The sequence below is a fragment of the Ruditapes philippinarum genome, unplaced genomic scaffold (assembly GCF_026571515.1).
Source record: "Ruditapes philippinarum isolate M1 unplaced genomic scaffold, ASM2657151v2 ctg471_1_1_1_1, whole genome shotgun sequence".
NCBI classification, from domain to species: domain Eukaryota; kingdom Metazoa; phylum Mollusca; class Bivalvia; order Venerida; family Veneridae; genus Ruditapes; species Ruditapes philippinarum.
The window spans coordinates 164503-185634 of NW_026853363.1; the positions used below are offsets into that span (position 1 = coordinate 164503).

At 32.4% G+C, this 21132-nt stretch overlaps 1 protein-coding gene across 17 annotated transcripts in view; it reads left to right on the forward strand.

Annotated features, from left to right (window-relative positions):
- Nucleotides 1–21132, forward strand: part of LOC132736639 (talin-1-like) — a 143153-nt gene that overhangs the window by 74270 nt on the left and 47751 nt on the right. For 12 of the 17 annotated variants that reach the window (XM_060723804.1, XM_060723818.1, XM_060723811.1 and 9 more), the window contains 21 exons: nt 106–225; nt 1850–2036; nt 2553–2703; nt 3141–3234; nt 3631–3720; nt 4400–4522; nt 4881–5024; nt 7051–7077; nt 11592–11753; nt 12219–12359; nt 12848–13029; nt 13496–13628; nt 14162–14263; nt 14702–14872; nt 15584–15730; nt 17297–17398; nt 17751–17870; nt 18246–18392; nt 19108–19274; nt 19754–19937; nt 20296–20421. In XM_060723804.1, coding sequence (XP_060579787.1) covers nt 106–225; nt 1850–2036; nt 2553–2703; nt 3141–3234; nt 3631–3720; nt 4400–4522; nt 4881–5024; nt 7051–7077; nt 11592–11753; nt 12219–12359; nt 12848–13029; nt 13496–13628; nt 14162–14263; nt 14702–14872; nt 15584–15730; nt 17297–17398; nt 17751–17870; nt 18246–18392; nt 19108–19274; nt 19754–19937; nt 20296–20421 — 2820 coding nt within the window. Of the gene's footprint in view, nt 1–105; nt 226–1849; nt 2037–2552; nt 2704–3140; nt 3235–3630; nt 3721–4399; nt 4523–4880; nt 5025–7050; nt 7078–9034; nt 9047–11591; nt 11754–12218; nt 12360–12847; nt 13030–13495; nt 13629–14161; nt 14264–14701; nt 14873–15583; nt 15731–17296; nt 17399–17750; nt 17871–18245; nt 18393–19107; nt 19275–19753; nt 19938–20295; nt 20422–21132 lie in introns of all 17 variants that reach the window. The other 5 variants (XM_060723813.1, XM_060723822.1, XM_060723814.1 and 2 more) reach the window with 2 other exon arrangements.

The window sequence follows — 21132 nt, forward strand, 5'->3', positions numbered from 1 at the left end:
CTTATGAATAAAAAATATTGCCAAATCAGCAAATAAATTGATTTATCCAAGCTTAAACTACATAATGTTTAAAACTTAATAAAAACAAGTGCTTTTATATAACAGGTGGCAAAGGCAGTATCACACTCACTGGACACTTGCGTGAACTGTCTACCTGGACAGAGGGACGTGGATATTGCCATCCGACAAATCACAGAGACCAGTCAATCTCTCTCCTCACAAAGGGTAATGTCTTTATTTAAACTACTTATTTTACATACAGTACATCCTTGACAAAGGCATGTTAAGCTAAAAGTACTTAAAAATCTGAGGAATATATGATCCTTCATAAGCATAAATCACAACAAAGTAACATAAAAATTGTAGACTTGGTTTGATTGAGTCTGTACATGAGGGATAATGATAAAGCGCAACATCCCTCACTGTCATGCTCCCAAGCACCGGCTTGAGCGGTACTCAGTTTTCAACACTAAAAAAGTGCTGGTATATTGTACTTGGCCTGAAAGAATGGTATTTCTCTCCCATTACATTTTTAAACAATTCCTACATTCTATTATTCTTTCTTGGCAATCCAGTGCCTTGATAGGCATTTTTAAGATGGATATATCATCACAATTTAGCTACATATTTCTTTATAATTGAACACTTGGATACTTTTTACTGTGGAAATCTTACAAATTTGATTTGTCATGAATGGTAGAACACTGTTGACAAACTTACATCAGTATAAAAAAATTGCAAGTTTAATATGGAAACTTAAGAAATATATAACACAGAGTTTTAAGAATCGCGATTGAAAATGGTTGAATTTATACTTTTTTAATGTTTCAATAAACAGCAAAATGATGAAGATTCGGTGACAAAGGTAATGTAACAAAACCACACAGGCTGTAATCATTAGTATTAGAATATATATTATTTTGTATATATTTATTCCATAATACTGCACATTTGTAATGATGATTTTCATTGGTCATAGGTGATGTTTATAACATTTGTATACACTGCTACAGCAAATTTATGAAGTTTTTATTTTAAGTTTAAACAAAGAAACTTTTTATACAGCATTATAAGTTTGTTTCCTTGAGCAAGAAACTTTACACTCATTGCTCAGTACTGGTTGGTTCCAGGAACGGATTCGAAAGTGTGTTTATAAGCTAATAGCTTCCTACACAATCGAACTAAAATAAATTTTGTATAAACCAAGTCTGTTTATAAAGACTTTTGAACAGGATGTATAAAAAGTAGTTTGACATATAACCTTTGTGCACTATATTTAAACAAAATATTAATGAAGAAATCCAGTGTTTGTAGCTGCATTTGAGTACAAATAAGTGTACCCTCTATTCCACTCTAAAGTTACTTGAGATATAAACAAACCATTTTGTAATTTTATTTTGCACTAAGCTTATTAAAGAAATATTAAGGGATAAAATTGTAGAAAAGAGCACATATCTATTTAGAAAAATGTATTACACACTATAAAATATAATAGAAAATGTATTACACACTTAAAATATAATATTTTTTTGACGTAAAGGTATAAGAAACTAGCCACTAGATTCTATTAGTCCAGTTAATAATACTGATAAAGAGGAAGGTCAGATTTTGTTTTGAGATTCTGTCTTAAGATAGTTTTCAAAGAGAATTTAATTTGATATGTTATCTTAGAATATTTTTCCTTAGGATCCATCCATTTTTAAAATGCAGTTTAGAGTATCAAATTTTCTGTTTATTTAAATTCTCTTGAAGTAGTTTGTATATGTTGAATTCTTAACTATTGTTAAGAGTTATGCTGCACAATTTATATACATGTAGTTTAAGTTTAGAGTTTGATTATAATTGACAGTTTCCGAGTACGAATCGTTCGTTCACGGAGGTACAGGGAGATATGACTGATGCGGCAGCTAATCTGAACACTGCCGCTAGTGACATCATCACCAACTCGAGAACAACAACAACACAACTCTCTAAATCATCGGAACATTATAGCAAAGTTTACCAACAATTTGTGGACACTGGTCTTACACTTGCAGGTATGTGTGTTGTCAACAATCAACACATCAATTTATTAAAATTCTCCACAAGCTGTCTCTAAAGTTCAGAGTTAAAATCCATCATTACTTCAGTGTGGAAGATACAATGTGGAAGATATCATTTTCCTGTATAAAATTTATTGTTCTGTCAGTATAAAAATTTTCAATTGCTGAGCTTTTGTGAAAACTAAATGTTGAGCATTTATGAAAAACTTAATCACAGTTAATCTTACAAGCATACAATAAGTTGCTGGTTCTACTCGGGGTGCCTGCTTGTGCCTAAATGCCGAAGGGGCACCTGAAAATCTTCTACCAGAAAAGCTGGAAAGTGGCAGTATGATCTTTATAGTGTCTGTATGAGATAAAAAACCAAACTGTGGAAAAACTACTAGTTGCTGAATGATAACCAACTTTTTTGTATAAAACCACCCTAATCCTTTATGTTTTTAAGTTCCAGTGATTTCGATGTTAATGAAAGGTATTTACTGTGTATGTAATAAGAATTATATTTTGTAGGTCTTGCTAAGGATGGTGATACACAGAACCAGATAGTCGGTGGTTTAAAGAGCGTTTCCATGGTATCCTCTAAGTTATTATTAGCTGCAAAAAGTGTTTCTATAGATCCTAACGCCCCCAACGCAAAGAATTTATTAGCTCAGGCGGCTAGGTTAGTATTCTATATAGCTACAGTAGAATTTTAGAATGAAATAACAATGTACTGGGAATGCTCATTGAATTATTGCCATGGCATTTTTGTGGATTTTGAATTGTTCATGTGTACAATGATACTTAATATTAGGAAAAAACATACACTATTCGTTTAAGTTTGTATTCTGTGAAAGTTTTGGTAACACATATGTTTTAAGATTTGAACATAACTTTTAGATAAATTATAAAATCTTATTCTTCTAATGATAGCTTACAGAATGATAGTGGTTCTACTCTAGTGCCTGATCATGCCTGAAAACACACATATGTGTAAGGCAAGAGGGATGCCAGTAATGCTGGAAAGATACTTTAAAACTTGTAAAATGTAGGTATAAAACCAAATGAAATGAAATAAAATCTTCTGAAATAAATATTTTAACTATTTTATTTTCACAGAGCTGTGACAGAGAGTATAAATCAGTTGATCAACATCTGTACAGTGTCTGCTCCTGGACAGAAAGAATGTGATAATGCTCTACGTCAAATTGAGGTAAGTGTTTTATCTTATATCATGTGATAATGTCAAATTTAGGTAAATGTTTTTATCTTATGTGATAATTTACTATGTCAAATTGAGGTAAGTGTTTTAGTTTACATCATGTGATAATGATCTAAGTGAAATTGAGGTAAATGTTTTTTCTTGCATTATGTGATAACGTCAAATTGAGGTAATTTTTTTTATCTTGTACAGCACTTAAAGCAATGGAATGAGCCTGCTGAGAGTATTAGAATCAATGATCCCTCAGGACCAGAAAGCAACATTAAGGCCAATATGAAACATTTATTACAGGGTTATAGTTAATATTAGACATTAAGGAATGTAATATTTCATTTATGATGTATGATAATAATATAATGTATTAAAATATTGATATTTTTATTTCAGATGATGAAATCGTGGTTAGATAACCCTAACGAACCTGTCAGTGACATGCCGTACTTTGAGTGCCTTGATACAGTCATTGAAAAATCCAAGGTAAGTTTGGTTGTTTGAGAGTTGCTGGTATTTCATATTTCATTTACATATTCTCAATTTGCACGGATACAAGAAGAAATGCATTTTATATACAAGTCTGCGTGCAAAGCTTGATTGTTTTGAGTATCGCATTTGTAATCTAGGGGTCTCTAGTTTGATTCTCGGGGGAGGCATAATTTATCCATATGATTGATATTTACTTTGAGGCTCAAGGTCATTTGTTTCTCACAGCTGATTCAGAAATCATGTGGGGATAAGTAGTGTATTACTTGCAGAGAAATTTGTAATATCTGGTAAATTGTCCAAGTAATATCTGGTAAGTTGTCCAAGTAATATCTGATAAATTGTCCAAGAAAATATTGGGGAGATGTACCTATCTCCGAAAAATAACTAAAAATGTTAAAAAACGGGAAAAGCAAACAAACAGCCATGTTATACAATACATACAAATGGCTCTACCAAATAATCATGTGTGTCAGTCAGCCAAATAGTTGAAAAGAAAGAAAGGTGAACAATTTACGACTTTTATGTAAGTAAGTAAATATGTAACGACTTTATTTAGTGAGACTAACACATTCAGTTTCCCGATCTTCCATGCGGGCCTTAAATGTAAATATGATCTGGTAGAATCTGATTGGTTTATTAAGCTAATGTTGGTATTTTGTTGTTATTGTTACAGTATTTAGGTGGTGCTATGACCGGGATGACAAACTTCGCAAAGAAAGGTGAGACGGACGAGTTCTGCTCGTCTGTACAAAGTTTCTCCTCATCTGTTTGTGGCCTTACAGAAGCTTCTGTCCAGGTAATGTACAAATCAGCAGTTAAAACATTACTCCCGCCCGTATTCCAGGAACTGTTTATGTGCTTCCTATTATTATGCATAATTTACTTATTACGACAGAGTGTATTTCTGCTGAAATTGCTATTAATTTATGATATATTATTTGATCCACATTAATATCATAACAAAATTCATTGTGAATTTATCAAAATATTATTTCACTTTTTCTGTGTAAAATTTCTGCCATCCCTAAAAGCTCCTGTGACAAGATATTAAGATACAAGATATATTAATATATGATATGTGAAATATGATTAAATTTTTACATGCCAAAGAAACAATGAATTTATATAAATTTTCTTTTCTATGACATTTACAGGCTGCGTACCTAGTAGGTATTGCTGACCCAGCCTCGGAGCCAGGTCGTCCAGGGCTAGTGGATCAGTCCCAGTTCTCGCGTGCCAACCAGGCCATACAGATGGCATGCCAGAACTTAACCAACCCAGCCAGCTCACAACAACAGGTTGGTATTCAATCTCCCGTAACATTCATGCTTGTGCATTTAAACCAATCTACCTCCCACAAGTTTGAACTTGATATTATACCTTAAATTCATATTTACATGTAATGCACTTTCTAGACCTTGAAGATTATTGAAGAAAAGAATGGACTTAAAATTTTGGCTTGCTGTTTAGAATGATGATTGATCATCTTGTTAATTTAAATTTCATGGAAAATTTGGATCTTCAAGCAATAACTTTACTTGTTTCACAGTTGATATATAAAGGACTGCTATGATGACTGTACTACATGTAGGCTAAAATGACTTAATGACAAAAAGTGTGTACTAATGAATTTTAATAATAAACCAGTGAAAAAAATACTTCCAGCCCTTTCTTTAAACTAATTGACATCAACAATTTAGCATCGTTTAGCTCTTACAACTAAGTAGATAATTGTGCACATAATGAATTTAGACTTTAAACATAATGGTTGTGGTCTAGTGGTCAGCATTTCAGCCTCTTAAACCCAGGGTTTCATGGCTAGAGCCTGATTGAGGTTACAACTTTGTTTCCTCGTGAGGCCACCAGTACTGGCTAGACCAGGAATTTAAATTTGAAAGTGATTAAAAATAGGCTCTTGTATGTCATTTGCCTGGAAACTAACCCTTAACTTGCTGAATGGATTTGCCCTGCTTTGAATGTGGAATAGTCCATTCAGAGTTTAAGGGATTTCAATATAAAAATATGCAAATTGAAGTACCAACGGTATAGGGCCTGGTCAGACTGCATAGAAGTGCATGCTGGCCTGGCTCTATACTTGTGGCAAAGCCAAATGGCTTATCAGCAAGTTATGGCCTTAAGGGTTAAAATGAAAAAAAAATTACATTACTATTTTATAAGATATACAAAATTGAATTGAATTTTGATATTTTGGTATATTAAGTATTACTCATGTTGGATTTATCGGTCAACGGTAAGGTAACAGCAACCTGTAGTAAAACAGTTTTTTTTCATGGTTTCCTTTTTTTTTTTACCACTTTGTGCACATGAAATTTAAGCCTTCAGTATTTTTTGTGGATTTTTTTTTTCTTTGTACATTTTAAAGTCCGCTTTTGATGTCTTGTTGTGCCTGTTTTGACAGGATGACTTTAGATAAAAAACAGCTAAAGTTTGTACATGTATATATTTATACACCGATTGTTGAAGAAAATAGTTCCCGTAGAAAAAAAAAATAGTCCCAATGTATTTGTATGGAAGTTATTATAAAAACTAAGCAAGGGTTTCTCACAATCTTGCAATAACTTTTTTTTAAAAAGAAAATCATAAAAGTTATGACATCGTTCTGTTAAACCCTTAAAGTACACCTTGATATGCTATAACTCACCCCTTGTTGAATCCCCGTGTCACTTTTGCCAAATTTGACAATACTTGTTTTATGTGATTTTTATGCATGTTTTAATTGGGAAATAGAAACTCTGGAAATTATTATAATTAAGTTGTTAGTGCATTTTTTGGCAAAGATTACTACAGATTTCAAAATTGTAAATCAATTACCGGTGGAAATTTTCAGAAAATTAATTCCAGAGCGACTTATTTCCCAATTCATTGTTAAAACACACAGTTCAGAGATACTTGGTTCTATCTATATTTTGAAGTTTCAAAGTGGTCATGGTTGTTGACTTTGTATTTCTTGGCCCTTACATCTGCAAGTTAAAGTTTACCAGAAGCTTTGACTATGAAATTCCTTGCCCCTTAACTCTGCAAGTTTGAATTGGCAAGAAACCTTGAATTATTTCATTAGAAATTTGTCTAGCTAGCAAACAGAAAGATGGTGGTTCTACTCAGGTGCCCGCTTGAGCCTGAAATAGGACACGGAGGGGCACCTGAGGGTATTCCTAAAGGTTGTTAGAAGCTTGGCCATTCATATAGATACTCTACATATAGATAGAACTGTATTGAACACTTGCAGGACATACGTTCCATCATTGAACCCCCCTATAAATGTGTATTAATATTGTGTAATGTATTTTGCCTGCCCCTTGGAAGCCTTTCGTTTTGACAGCACAGTTAGTGGTATGTTTGAATGTTGTGTAGGGACTGACAGTTTCATTGTTTATACACTTCTTATACCACCCTACCCACTCAGTTTTAGCTCGTCTTGTTTCAAAGAAAAAGTCAAGCTAATATGATCGCTGTGGCGTCGTCATCCGCGTTGTTGTTGTGCGAAAACTTTAATGTAAGCCCATTACTCATACAATTTTTAAAGGTATCAATATGAAACTTGGAATGCTTAATTATCATGACAAGGCACATTAGTCTGACAAGGGGCATCATTCTGAAATATATATTTTTGGAGTTATGCCCCTTTTTTTACTTAAATTTTTTTTAACAGACGAGCGTTAACACCAAATGGGGTGCTTTTGTCTTCTTTTTTGTTTTTTGGACTGAATCCCTTTAAGTATGCAACTTATTTTTCTGAAATGGAAATCACAGAAACTTTATTCTATTATGATTGCGGATTTAGGTTGGATTAATTTTGGCATGTGATTTATCTCTGTTTTTGTTGCGGCTCATTTCTTTATAAAAGTCAGATGTTGGCCTAACAGGACTGTAGTGGTCATATTTTTGCTAAGATTAAATCCCTTCTTTGATTGTTTTCTCTTTCTTTAAAAACAGATTGCTAAGGTAATGGTTCTAAAAGAAATTTGGTTAAAACCTGGGTTTTTGAGTGGTATGGGTGTTTATTTGAATGATTGCTAATTATGGTTTTATTTGCCATTTTGTTTTAAATTCAGAGTAAAATTCCAACTGATAAAAATTATTTAACATAGTGGTACTTCATAGAAAACAAATAATTGAAATTTTGTGGGGTAATTAAAATGTGGTTGATCTTGAAGAAACTGTGGCCAAGTGGTTTAGCCTCTCAACCCATGGATGGTGGGTTCAAGCCCTACCTTGGTCAATACCATGTTTTTTTCATATGACAACAGTGCTGGTTAGTTCCAGGAAGCAGACTTTGAGGGTAGTTAAGATAAGCTTTAAGTTTTCTTCACTGACTAGTTTAAAGAGTTCAAGTTTTTTAGTAAGTCATTTGAGTCATTATGTTTATAATGGGTTTTTAAAGAAATTTAAAAAAGGACAAGGTTGTGATTTAATTATCTTTCATTTATGTAGAAACAACGTATGTAATTATTCCTGTAGAGTTTATTTTTGTCATTCTATAAAAATATCCCATTGGTCACAATCTTCTCCATTCCTTGTCATTCAAATTATTTGACACTTTTTCATCTCAGAAGTTGAGATTTTTTTTTTTTTTTTTTTTTTTAGGTTTTTAGCATTAGTTTCTAATCTTCGTTGTCCTATTTCTTTATTTTTGTGAAGTTTGTCTTTCCTAGTGGTAATAGTTTTCACCTGTCAAAACTGTGGTCTAATTTTGTGTATATTGTCCATTGTATTAATATACATGTTTATGTTAGAAATAAGAAGATATTTTCTGTATTGTGATAGGATGATGTTTTGATTTTGTTGTAATTTTTGTAACCAATAAAATGTTGAATTTCATGGTGGGACTTCAATACACTTATATTGAATAGAGTTAATTCAAGATTCCTGGGAATATTAATGTGAATGTAACATTTTACAAAAAAAATGGGAAAAAACAAAAAAACTTTTATCAATTTTTGAAAAAATGTTTATCAATTGTAAATTTCTGTAATGTACCTAAATAGGAGTTTGACCTCTCCTTCCCTTGCTGCAATGAAAAATGATAAGCCTTTGCCAGGCCAGCCTGCACATCTGTGCAGACAGACCAGATTCTATACTGCTAAATGTTTATATTCTGATATTGATATCCCTTAAACTTTGAAATGGACTGTACCAAATTTAAGTTGGACTGGTTCATTATAGAAATATAGCAGGTGTAGGGTTTAACATTTTATATTAGGTGTACAAGTCCCACTAGGATATATATATATAATAAATATAAATGCATGTATTATTTGTTATAAGATGTTATGTATACATATTTTAGGATCACACAAAGGTATGCCTTGTTCACCAGAGTTGTGTTTCTTGTTAATTCTCATGTATATAAACTCTTAAATGTAACAGGGGCCTTGGCAGCGTACCATTTTGATCTATCTGTACATTTGTATACTTTAATAAGTAAAAACAAGTGTAAAGATCTAAAAATCAAATGATTAAATGGACAAAATTAGATTGTAATCTGCTTTTTCATTGGCTGTAACACATTTTACTTATTAAACCAATCAGATTGAAGAATGGACATGTCAAATGTCACAACAAATCTGATTGGATATGACTATTTGATTGTAAAAGACCAATCAGGGATGCTGATACATAATAGGGAGGGAAAAGTTGTAATGCGTCTGTTACATTTAAAATATGACAATAAAAACTGTCCATGTATGAAATAATCGTCTTCACTTCTAAAAGTTCTGAAGTATTATTAAAACAACTGTTGCTTTTTCAAAACTACAGATGTTTTGTTTGGTAGGGGGCGCCACAAAATGTTTCTAACTAGAGATTTCTTGTTTATAATAACCATGTGTTAATCATATATAAACATTTAATACATGATATAAATATATCTGAAAATGTAAAAGGAGAAAGTAACATATAAAGAATATATTGGAACATATAAGTATTCCAAAATAACAAAGAAAAAAAGATCAAGAAAAATTTACTGTGTAAGAATTTTTTGCAGATATTGACAGTAAATGTAAAAGAAAAAAGTAACATATAAAGAATATATTGGAAGATATAAGTATTCCAAAATAGCAAAAAAAAAAAATAAATTTCTGTGTAAGAATTTCTATTAGATTTTGACAGAAGTAGTTCATCAGTAAAATGAAAAATATGTGTGTATTTCACTTCTAACAGTGTGTTATGATGAGCATAATTTATGTGTGTAGTTTTCTGTGTGTGATATAAGTTCACCATTACACAAATGTTTTCCCATACTATTGTCAAATATTCAAATATTATGTTGTGATTCATTCACTAAACACAAATTTAATGATTTTATATTGTTTAACATGTACATGTATAATGTTATCTATGGGCCTTAGTAATACTTTGCTGTGTATGTGTGAGGAATTTAATAGCTGATTAAATGATGATTTCACAGATATTAAAATGAATTAACAGAAGGATAAGAGTGTAACTTAACCGATTTACATATCAAGATTTTAGTTTTGGTAAAATTCAGAAGAATAAAATTAAGTTTTGCAACTCCTATAAGCATGTTGACATAGTTGTGCCCCTTTCTTTACTTCGCTCCTTTTGTTTTGGTTGTAAATTGGCACATTAATGGTTAATGTTACCTGTTTCAAACTTGATTTCCAGATTTAAAATATATTGATACTTTTACATGTTCAATGTTGTCTTTTTCACGAGAGGCAATTTCTTTTGTAAATGTATTTATGTATTCCTTGAAAATCACTCCCGTTTCCACCTAGCCAAGTCAGCCTTCTAGAAATCTAGGACATAAGTGAGAGTATATTTCACATTCAGCAATAGTTGTATTATAGAACATAAAACTGTATGGCAAATGTTGATAATGTTCATTTTAAACTCTGATTTATGACTTTGATAATTTTTCAGCTGTTTTAACAAGAATTTTCAATGTTACATACTTTTACAGGATTATATACATATCTTTAAAGGGACTCCACTGAGGTTTTTTGACATAATGGGACTGAAGATTGTTTTTCAAGATTTATGTTCTATTTGATGCAGGTCTAGATTAATTACTTGTGTGCAAATTTTCAGATCATTCGCTAACTTTGTTTTTCCAGGATAATTATTCTTATTGTGCAAAATAACCCAGAATTAAAAAGCTTTGCATTTAATTGGCCACAAATAGCATAAAAGTATGATTTTAGTTTATTTCTGAGCAAATTTCTTAATTTTTTTTTGCACATCTTTCTGTTTTATGTGCCCCAGCTGATTTACGTAAGGATTTCAATTTTTTTTGTCTTTAGGCTTTTGGACCTCAGTGGAGTTCCTTTAATAACTGGAATGAAGCACCTTAATTGCAATCAAATGAGAATATTGATTGAAATAATTCTCCAAACAAAATTACTGTCATGATTCTATAAAAATAGAGTTAACCTGTGTCCACTAAAGCATGAATAGCAGAATATTATATATGTAAAACTAACAAAAAATAATGGATGAGAATAAATTGAATGAGCAGTTTAATATTGAAATGATAATTTTGTTCTATACCTATCTGTTGCATAAAGTTTTGAGGGGTTATACCCCTCTGTATCAAGGGGTTTGCTGTTTATTTTCTAAATCACATATTTATTTATTTTTCTCTGTTAATTATTGAAAATTTAGAAAATGAACAGCAATCCCTTTGATAAAGATGGGTTGAACCCCTTGAAACATTGGATGTTGAAAACTTTGTGCAGTATATAGATATATATTAATTGTTCCCAGTGTGGTTTCTATGATTTTGTCAATTTGGCTATTTTACCAAAGGTTATATGTTGTATATTATATGTTATATATTATATGTTTGTATATATTATATGTTAGTGTATTATATATGATTACAGGTGCTATCTGCAGCTACAGTGGTAGCTAAACATACGTCGGCTCTATGTAACGCCTGCAGACTAGCGTCCAGTAAGACTGACAATCCCGTAGCGAAAAGACATTTTGTACAAAGTGCTAAAGATGTTGCTAACAGTACGGCTAACTTAGTCAAGGCAATCAAGGTGAGTGCGCAGTCGTCACCATAGCAACCGTGTCCTAGGTTAATTTATAGTAAAAACAAAGTATCTAGTCTGTTTAGATATAATATACATCTAGTGTTGAGTACAGCAAAGTTCTCACAAGTTTTGACATTGTTTCTACTAAACCATCTTTTGTACTTTATAAGTCAGTGAATTTTCATCTAAATGTTACCCATTATTTAAAAATGATTATATTATATTGATTGATTTCTTGCAATTCTGTACAGATAACTTTAATATTAAAGTGGATTCATCAATGAATAAGTTTGAATTTCGGTTTGAAAATTTCAATAATATTTTTACAGGATAACATATTTTTAACAAGCGAACAAAGTTTATTTCTTCATCATTAGGTTAATAAACTTTTATGTAAATTTGCTAGATATTGTAACACTTTATGATTGTTCACACGCTGATATATATATATATTTCTATGTCTCATGGCAGGCATTAGACAGCAATTTTACGGAAGAAAATCGCCAGAAATGTGCGGAGGCTGCTAAACCATTGGTGAATGCCGTAGATGAATTAACAACTTTTGCCTCGTCACCGGAGTTTGCCTCTAAACAAGCCAAGATTAGTCCTAAGGTAACTACTGAACAAAGCTGATGTTTCATGTGTAACTTAGACAATTAGAATACTAACTTTATGAATTTCTGTCTTACAATTTTTTTAATAAATTTGGATACATATATAATTCTGTCTGAATGATTTGGGTATTGAATGAAAGAGTTATGGCCCTTATCATGGTGAAGATTTTGGCTCACTTTTACCATAAGTAACACTGCTTTAGCTTAAATAAGTGACAGAAAGTCTGTACACAAATACTAACTTGGCTGAAGTGCCCATGAGTTTTAGTGTTGATATTTACCCTTTTAAATAAAGAGTTATGGCCCTTGTGATGGTGAAAATTAGAGTATACTTTTACAGTAAGTTGTAAGAACTTGCACAATTATGTTTTAAGAACAGAGACTTTCAATAACATTACTAAATTGTCAGAGAATGAAAATACTAAGAGTTATTTAATATTAGTATTTCATTGAATGTTTACTTAATCTTGTGTACTTTATTTTAAGGCGCGACAGGCTCAAGAACCAATCACATCAGCTGGTAAATCACTTATTGATGGTGCATGTAAGATGTTAGAAGCTGCGAAACAATTGGCTATCAATCCTAAAGACCCGCCCACCTACCAACTCTACTCCAATCACTCGAAGAGTGTTTCTGATTCTATAAAGAGATTAGTCTCAGCAATAAGGTACGTATCATAGTATTTATGTATGATAGATATACTGTCGAGCCACAAATACTTCACTTCCTAGTATTTTTGTCAAGTCGTAGGAGTTTAACTTTATTTTATTGGACTTAAGTGACTTCAGTGGTTTTAAATAATTCACTTAATAGTACTTTTGTCAAGTCACAGAAGTTTCTCAGTGGTTAGATTCTGTGACTTGAGACTATTTGATCCCTACGGCTGTGAGTTCGAATCCAGTCATGGACTTTTGGAATATTTCATGCAAGGACACTTATCAGCTAGCTTTTGTTGAAGGTTCTACTTAGGTGCAAGAAATAGTGTATTTGGTTTTTCTCTGCCAGTAAAGCTGGTTGATGCTACTTAAAACTCAACCAAATTTAAAAAAGCCATATGGAAGCCATATGCTTAAAGTCTTAAGATAATTTTGAGGATATTTGTGAGTGTATTGAATTATATTCTATTATAACAGGGACAGTGCACCTGGTCAGAAGGAATGTGACGAGGCCATCGAGAACGTTAACAAATCTATCCGAGATCTGGACCAGGCCTCGCTTGCGGCAATATCTGGCAACTTACCTTCCCGTACAGAGAGATCACTCAGAGTAAGTATTCTTGTCTACATGTATGTTGTAAGCTGGAGAATTTGAACCTATGACCCAATGCAAGTGACTATACCGACTTTTGTCATTCCCCGATAGAAGTAGAATTGACCCCTTTAGTATTTTAATTTGATATTCTAAGATTTCATTTTGATAGTAATTGAATTAAATATAATAAATTCCACTTATAACAATATTGCTTATAACGATATACCGCTTATAAGGATGCAGTTGCCACGGTCCTGTCCTGACTCTTGCTTTCAAATTGGTTGCCTCTTGGATATAACCATATGACGGTATGAAATTCGGCGGTCCCCTGAATATCGTTATAAGGGGAGTTTATTGTATGTAAACAGAGATAAAAAGTAAAATAAGTTAATCGCTAGTGGTCAAAATGTAAGTAAGTTTTGTTGAAATTTACAATAATGCCAACAACCCACTATCTATACATTTGTATATCTTATCAGATTGATAATTTTGTTGCAAATGTCGCATATAACAGAATTAATGTTGTAATGGTTGTATTTATATTTCAGTCATACCAAGAACAGATGATCAGCTGCTCGAGAGAAATTCTTGAAACAATTGAAAATGTGAAGAAAGCCGCGTCTAGAGAACCAGAAAATCTCGGTCATTTGGTATGGTCATGTTTTTCTCGATGTAGCACAATTTTGATTTGCAACTTATAGATGATGAATTTTCTGGCATATGTGTACTTTGGATGACATTATTTCAATGTTATGGATGGAAAAATTATTTTATTACTATGCAATAACATGGTAAAACATATCTTAAACATAACATAGGAAGAACACATTAAAACTTGTATGAGCAATGAAACCACAACAGTTACATCAAACTAAGGATAACCCAGAAAATAAAAGAGAACTAAATCTTGTACATGTATATATGTTGTAAATGAAGTTGTATTTCATAAACTACTTTGACAACAACAAAAAAGAAGCAAAATCAAAAAATTTCTGAGCTTTTACTTACATGTAATATGCAAGAAGAGTAAAAAAACAATTGTTGAATATCAGGCTCTCTTATAGAATTAATGTTTTTTTGTTTCCTAGGTAACAAAGATGGCAAATTATCTGGATCCGTTATCGGAGGCAGCGGTTGGGGCAGCTTCGTTGATGAACAATTCAAAACAACAGATGAGCACCCTAGATCTGACAAAGACTGTTATAGAATCTGCTCTACAATTCTTGTACTCTTCAAAAGAAGGAGGTGGAAATCCCAAGGTAACATTTATCGTCTGCTACACTGACATGTATATATATTTTTCCTGTAAGAGAAAAAAACGTTACAGATTATAGATATATCATATAATTGTCAAATTTTTGCAGTTTGTATGTTGTTCTTAGGTTATGGTTATTCAATCTGAATTAAAAAGTTTAAATAATTTGTTAAATTATTAAAGATTTCAATTGAAAACCAATGTTGAAACATTGTTACATTTGAACCAGGGTGTATATCAGTTATGGTGGCTATATCCTTCTTCAATATGTAATTAAGTCCAGACAGGAAAATTACACAAACAAAAAGAAAGTGAAAGTAAAATATTAAAGATACCATATGAATTGCAGGGTACAAAGGTTATATGCTTTCACACCAACACTTTATTGCTGTTAGACTCCAAATGTTTGCTGACCTGCCCCTCAACACTGTTGATTATAATCCCTTCAGGAATTTGGATATTTTCATGTAGGGAAGCTATTCAAATGGCTTATGGCAGGGTAGCGGTGCCTTAAATAATGTGGGCACAACTGTTAAAACATGGCCATATAACCTGTTAAAAGACTTCAAAACCAATTTATATTTCTCTGATGACAATAGAAAATAGTTTTAAAATTTGCAAAAGCTGTGTACATGTATATATAAGAAATATTAATATCATAATTTGCCAATGAGAATTGATGTTACAAACATTCAGTATTATATAACTGTTTCAGGCATCAACAACACAAGAGAATATAACAACCGCCGGTGACGATATGAAGGACGTAGTACAGGATCTCCTACAAATGTTAGAGGAGTCAGTGTCCCAGGCTGGCGAGGTTACGACCATGATCGATAAAATCAGCAAGTCAATCACCAAGGTAACTGGCTCACTAACATTCCCTTATTTCACTTATATAACCGCCTCAGTGGTGGAGGGGTTAGAGTCGATGACTTCTAATTCAGTTACCTCTCTGGCGAGGGTTCGATCCCCGGGAAATGTTATAGTAGTTTGGCACGGAGGAAGGAAGTCTAGTACTGGTGTAACTCTCCAGGAACGATGGTTAGGAAACTACCCGCCTATATGACTGAAATGCTGTTGGGAAAAGGCGTAAAATGAAACAAACAAACAAATTCACTTATATTCCACTATAACATAGAAGATATTGGTTTGGCTTTTAGTGAAAATATATCAAATCTCAATGAATTTTTAAACAAAAAAATACAAAAGAACATTCACTTGAAGTGAGATATTAAAAATGAAGTAAAAAAAAATGCATAGATATTATTCTTTTTCTATTTTACAGCATTCTACGTTTTTCTTTTCCATTGAATAAGCCGGACACTTAAAATTGATGCCCAATGGTGCATGTTTATATGATATTATCCATGCCATCAGAGAAGAATTTGCTTTGGTATCTTTCCTATATTTATCATACTGACAGAAGCCAAAATTGCATCCCTAACAGTATCCAACAGTGTGACATGACTTTATATCTCAATGATATTTCCTAATATCCTGTCCAGTATCTTGTTCCAATATCTGGGTGATAAAATTGATATGCATTTATATTTTGGTGCATTTATATTTTGGTGATAAAATAGATTGCCTTCATATTTTGGTGATAAAATAGATATGCCTTCATATTTTTGTGATTAAATAGATATGCATTTATATTTCGACCACTATCTCGTAAAAAAACATCAGAATAATGCTATTAATGAATTATCATATGTTGAACTTCAAAGATGAAATAGAATAATACAGTTGTAATCCCCTCAGTGGGTTGGTTAATTTTGTATATCTAGACAGCACTTGTGTGTTTTCATTTAATTTCGGAATGAGAAAGGATATTAACTGGATATTTTCAGTATTTTATACATAAAGACTGTATTTTATGGTAGATTAAGTGATCTGGGATTGAAACATTATGTAATCATGTAAAGGTCATGTGCATTTATATTAATGAGATAGGAAAGAATGGACCATGAATAATATTCCTTTCATTTGATATTTGGGAAGCATTCACTAGCTGGAAATAGTAATGCAAAGAGATAGGTTTTTGGTTTGTTCAGTTACGGAAAAGGTAGAAATAAAAAATTTGGTACTTTCTTTCAGTTAAGATTCAATTGTGTATGGAATAAGTGTTTGTTAAAGTATTTAGGTATATTAATCTGTGGAATGTTAATCGTGGGTTCAAGCCCTTCTAGGGTGACGACACCTGTCACAACACCAATGCTGGTTAGTCACAGGAAGGAGACTGGAGGGTGGTTTAAATTGGCTATAAAGTTCGAGTGAGGTTCAAATAAGTTATAAAGATTACTCCACATAAATAGTGTTTAATGTAAGCTTAAGTATAAGTATAATAATATTAATACAAGAAAATTAACTAAAAACTTTGATATGAATGTTGAAATTTTAATGTATGAGGATTTATATGTTACAGACGGATGAGAGAATAGAGTTGAAGCAAGGACTTGGATTTGTCGACTATCAAACCAACATGGTTAAACTGGCCAAAAATATCGCCAAGACTTCACAGGATATGGTAAGTTCACTTTGAATATTATGGCATGTAATTATTATATCTGTGTATTTTTAATTTGAGGAAGTTTAATTTAGTACTATTTAGTACTTTAGTTAACTGTATATGCATTTATGTAAATTTAAGAGCATTAAATGTAGCTTAAAAGTATTAAATGAAAATTCGCAAGCTCATTTTGTCACCTTAGTGCAATAATGGGTTAACCCCTTATGAATTATTTAAGGAGTTAACCCGTTACTGCACTAAGGTGACAATTTCACTATGTGCCAATCAAATATAAGAATGAATATTGAAATAATGTTTACCAACATTTATTCAGAGACATTGTAAACTAGGTAATTTTTCGTTCACATAGGTTGGTAAATCGGGCACAGATGTAGAAAATCTTGGATTACTGGCCAATCAGCTGACAAGAGACTTTGACCTTCTGGCCAGTGACTCTAGAGGGGCAGCGACATCGGCACAAAATGCTGAGGTAAGGAGCTATTGTTATTAAGATGTTATATGATCACTGCTAATATTTTCATTACATAATATACTTGCATACTCTGTAAGTCTTTCAGAAATGTAAATAAATGTGTCGGTTACATTTCTAATAATTAGTCTTTATCTATCAAACTTCAAATCTGAGTACAGAACAGAAAAATGATAATGAATAAATTTAGTTCATGAAGCAGTGTTTCTCTACGGTCTTCTATGATACCACCTTATAAATGCATTTCTTAAGTAAGTTAGTAGAATCAATTGTGACTTTGCTTCTTTTTCCATCATACCGGCATATATATAAATGAGATGAGAATTTGATCAAAGGTTCGTTTAAATGATATATTTTTCTGTTTTTTCCCCCTAGATTTCTAGTAGAATACGTGTGAATGTACAAGATCTAGGTAAAAGTTGTATAGAGCTTGTCCAGGATGCAGGTAATCTACAGGCAAACCCGAGTGATTCATACGCTAGACAAGATATTACACAACATGCACGCAGTGTCACTGAAAAGGTACAATTATCTTCAATCTTATGTTTGAATGATAAAAAAAATGACTTTGAAATGATTTCAATTAAAAAGAACTTGGATTAGATTTAGTCAGCAAGAATTCAGTTTGAATGAGCTCATTCAGAATAAATTTCCACTTTGAATGAGCTTATTCAGCATAAATTTAGTTTGAATGAGCTCTGCAAAAATTCAGTTTCAATAAGCTCAGAATAAATTCAGTTTGATTGAGCTTGGTCAGCATAAATTCAGTTTGAATGAGCAAAGTAAGCATAAATTCATTTTGAATAAACTCAGTCAACATAAAGTCAGTTTGAATGTTCTCAATTAGCATAGTCAATTTGAATGAGCTCAGCATAAATTCTGTTTGAATGAGAACAGTCAGCATAATTGTATTTGAATGAGTGCAGTTAGCATAAATTCTGTTTCATTGAGTTCAATTAGCATAAATTCAGTTTGACTGAGCTCAAAAAATGAGCTCAGTCAGAATAAAAATATCATCCAATGGTTGGAATGTTTTTTGTATTGCATACACATCTCATGCTTTGAAATAACAATATTTTGTACAAAATATTACATTCTTGTAGTATGCTATTTGCAGTTTATCTATAAATAATTATCCAGCTATACAGATGAGGTACAGTTTAATATAGATGTAATCAAAAACCAGTATATCAGGGAAAAGTGTACATGTATATAATTGCTGATATAAATATTTCAGGTATCATTTATCCTGGCAACACTTCAATCTGGCTCTAGAGGTACCCAGGCATGTATTAATGCTGCCCACACTGTCAGTGGTATAATTGCGGATCTGGACACCACGATTATGTTTGCCACGGCTGGAACATTGAACGCCGATGGTGATGAAAGCTTTGCTGATCATCGGTATTTAGATATGATCCTTATTCTGTTAAAAAAAATTCTTACTTTTTTTGTACATTTCCACAATGCTTTCCTTGTGTTAACTTACAGGGAGTGTATTTTAAACTCATGAGGTGGCTTAGTGGTTTATGGTTGCTGGCTTTGATTGAATCAATTGCTATTTACCCCATTACTGTGGGTTTGATCCTGCTAAGAACATGGATATTTTCATGCGAGGAAATTACTCTGCCGGCTTAAAAAATGGTTAATAGTTCTACCCTGGTGCTCGCTCGTGCCTAAAATAATGCAGGAAGGTGCACCTGAGGTTTTCCTCCACCACCAGGAAAGTTGGGAAGTTGCTGTATGACAATAACAGTGCCTGAGTGCCTTTAAACTTCAACCAAATAAAAGATTATGAAAAATATATGTATAATGACTTATTAATGTTATTTGCTGATTACAGAGAAAAAAACAAGTAAATGATATATGTTATTCTTTCACAGAGAAAACATATTGAAGACAGCTAAAGCTTTGGTTGAAGATACAAAGACACTGGTGGCTGGTGCAGCCTCCAACCAAGAGCAGCTGGCTGGTGCCGCCCAAATGGCAGTTAAAACTATCACGCGCCTGGCTGATGTGGTCAAGTTTGGAGCTGGTTCTCTCGGCTCAGAACAGCAAGAGGCACAGGTAATTATGGAAGGACAAATTTTTTTTTTATTTATTAAGAAATTCTTCCAAGGTTGAAAGTATACAAGCTTATAATACAAACTGTTTGTAAAATGTGGAAGAAAAACAGGTCAAGAACACATGAAGAGTTAATTCATAAGGCTCAAACAATATTAATATGAAAATTCTCTATCTAATACAAATATATAAAGGATATTCAAGTTTTTTCTATAAATACAGGATTTATTTTCATCGAGTGGTATGAAAATAAATATTTCAGGCAAGTAGAAACACATTCATCAACATTCTCATTATTTCATTTATAAGTATATATTAAAGCAAGATATGGGTTAATATAATTGTATATATATTTATTCAGGTGTTACTGATTAACGCAGTGAAAGACGTAGCATCCGCTCTCTCGGATCTTATAAGTGCCACAAAGAATGCATCCGGCAAGAACGTTCAAGATCCTGCCATGTTACACTTAAAAGAGTCTGCTAAGGTGAGGCGTTAGTAAGAATCTTTTATTATAAAGTATGGAAACTAGTTTCAAAATCGTGTTCTTTGATTGGTCAGTTGGAAATCACAATTCTGAAATTGACGTGATTATATTGGTCAGTTGGAAATCACAATTCTAAAATTGACCAATCAGGTCATTGTATTAGAGACTAGTTTCTAAATTTAGATTTTGAAATTTCTTTTACAGGTGATAAGTTTACTGGTTCTTAAAAGCTCTCCTTAATTTCTTGTGGAAATTTATTTAGGTTACGCAAGCTATTCTTGTCTCTCTTTTTTTCTGATTAATTTCTTTATTGCTTTGTGCAGCTATTTTCTGTTCTTATTTGACTTGATCATTTTAAAGCAGGCTGTTTCTTCATTGAGAAAATATAGTTGTATAAAGAATTTGACCTCTCTTTAGATTACCATATTTGAGCCGTGTCATGACAAAACCAACATAATGGGTTTGCGACCAGCATGGATCCAGATCAGCCTGCGCATCCGTGCAGTCTGATCAGGATCCATGCTGTTCGCTATCAGTTTCTCTACTTGTAATAGAGTTGGAAAGCGAACAGCATGGATCCTGATCAGACTGCGCGGATGCGCAGGCTGATCTGGATCCATGCTGGTCGCAAACCCATAATGTTGGTTTTGTCGTGACACGGCTCATTTATTTTCTTCAGTTCAAAGTAATGAATTTAATTGAATAATCTGT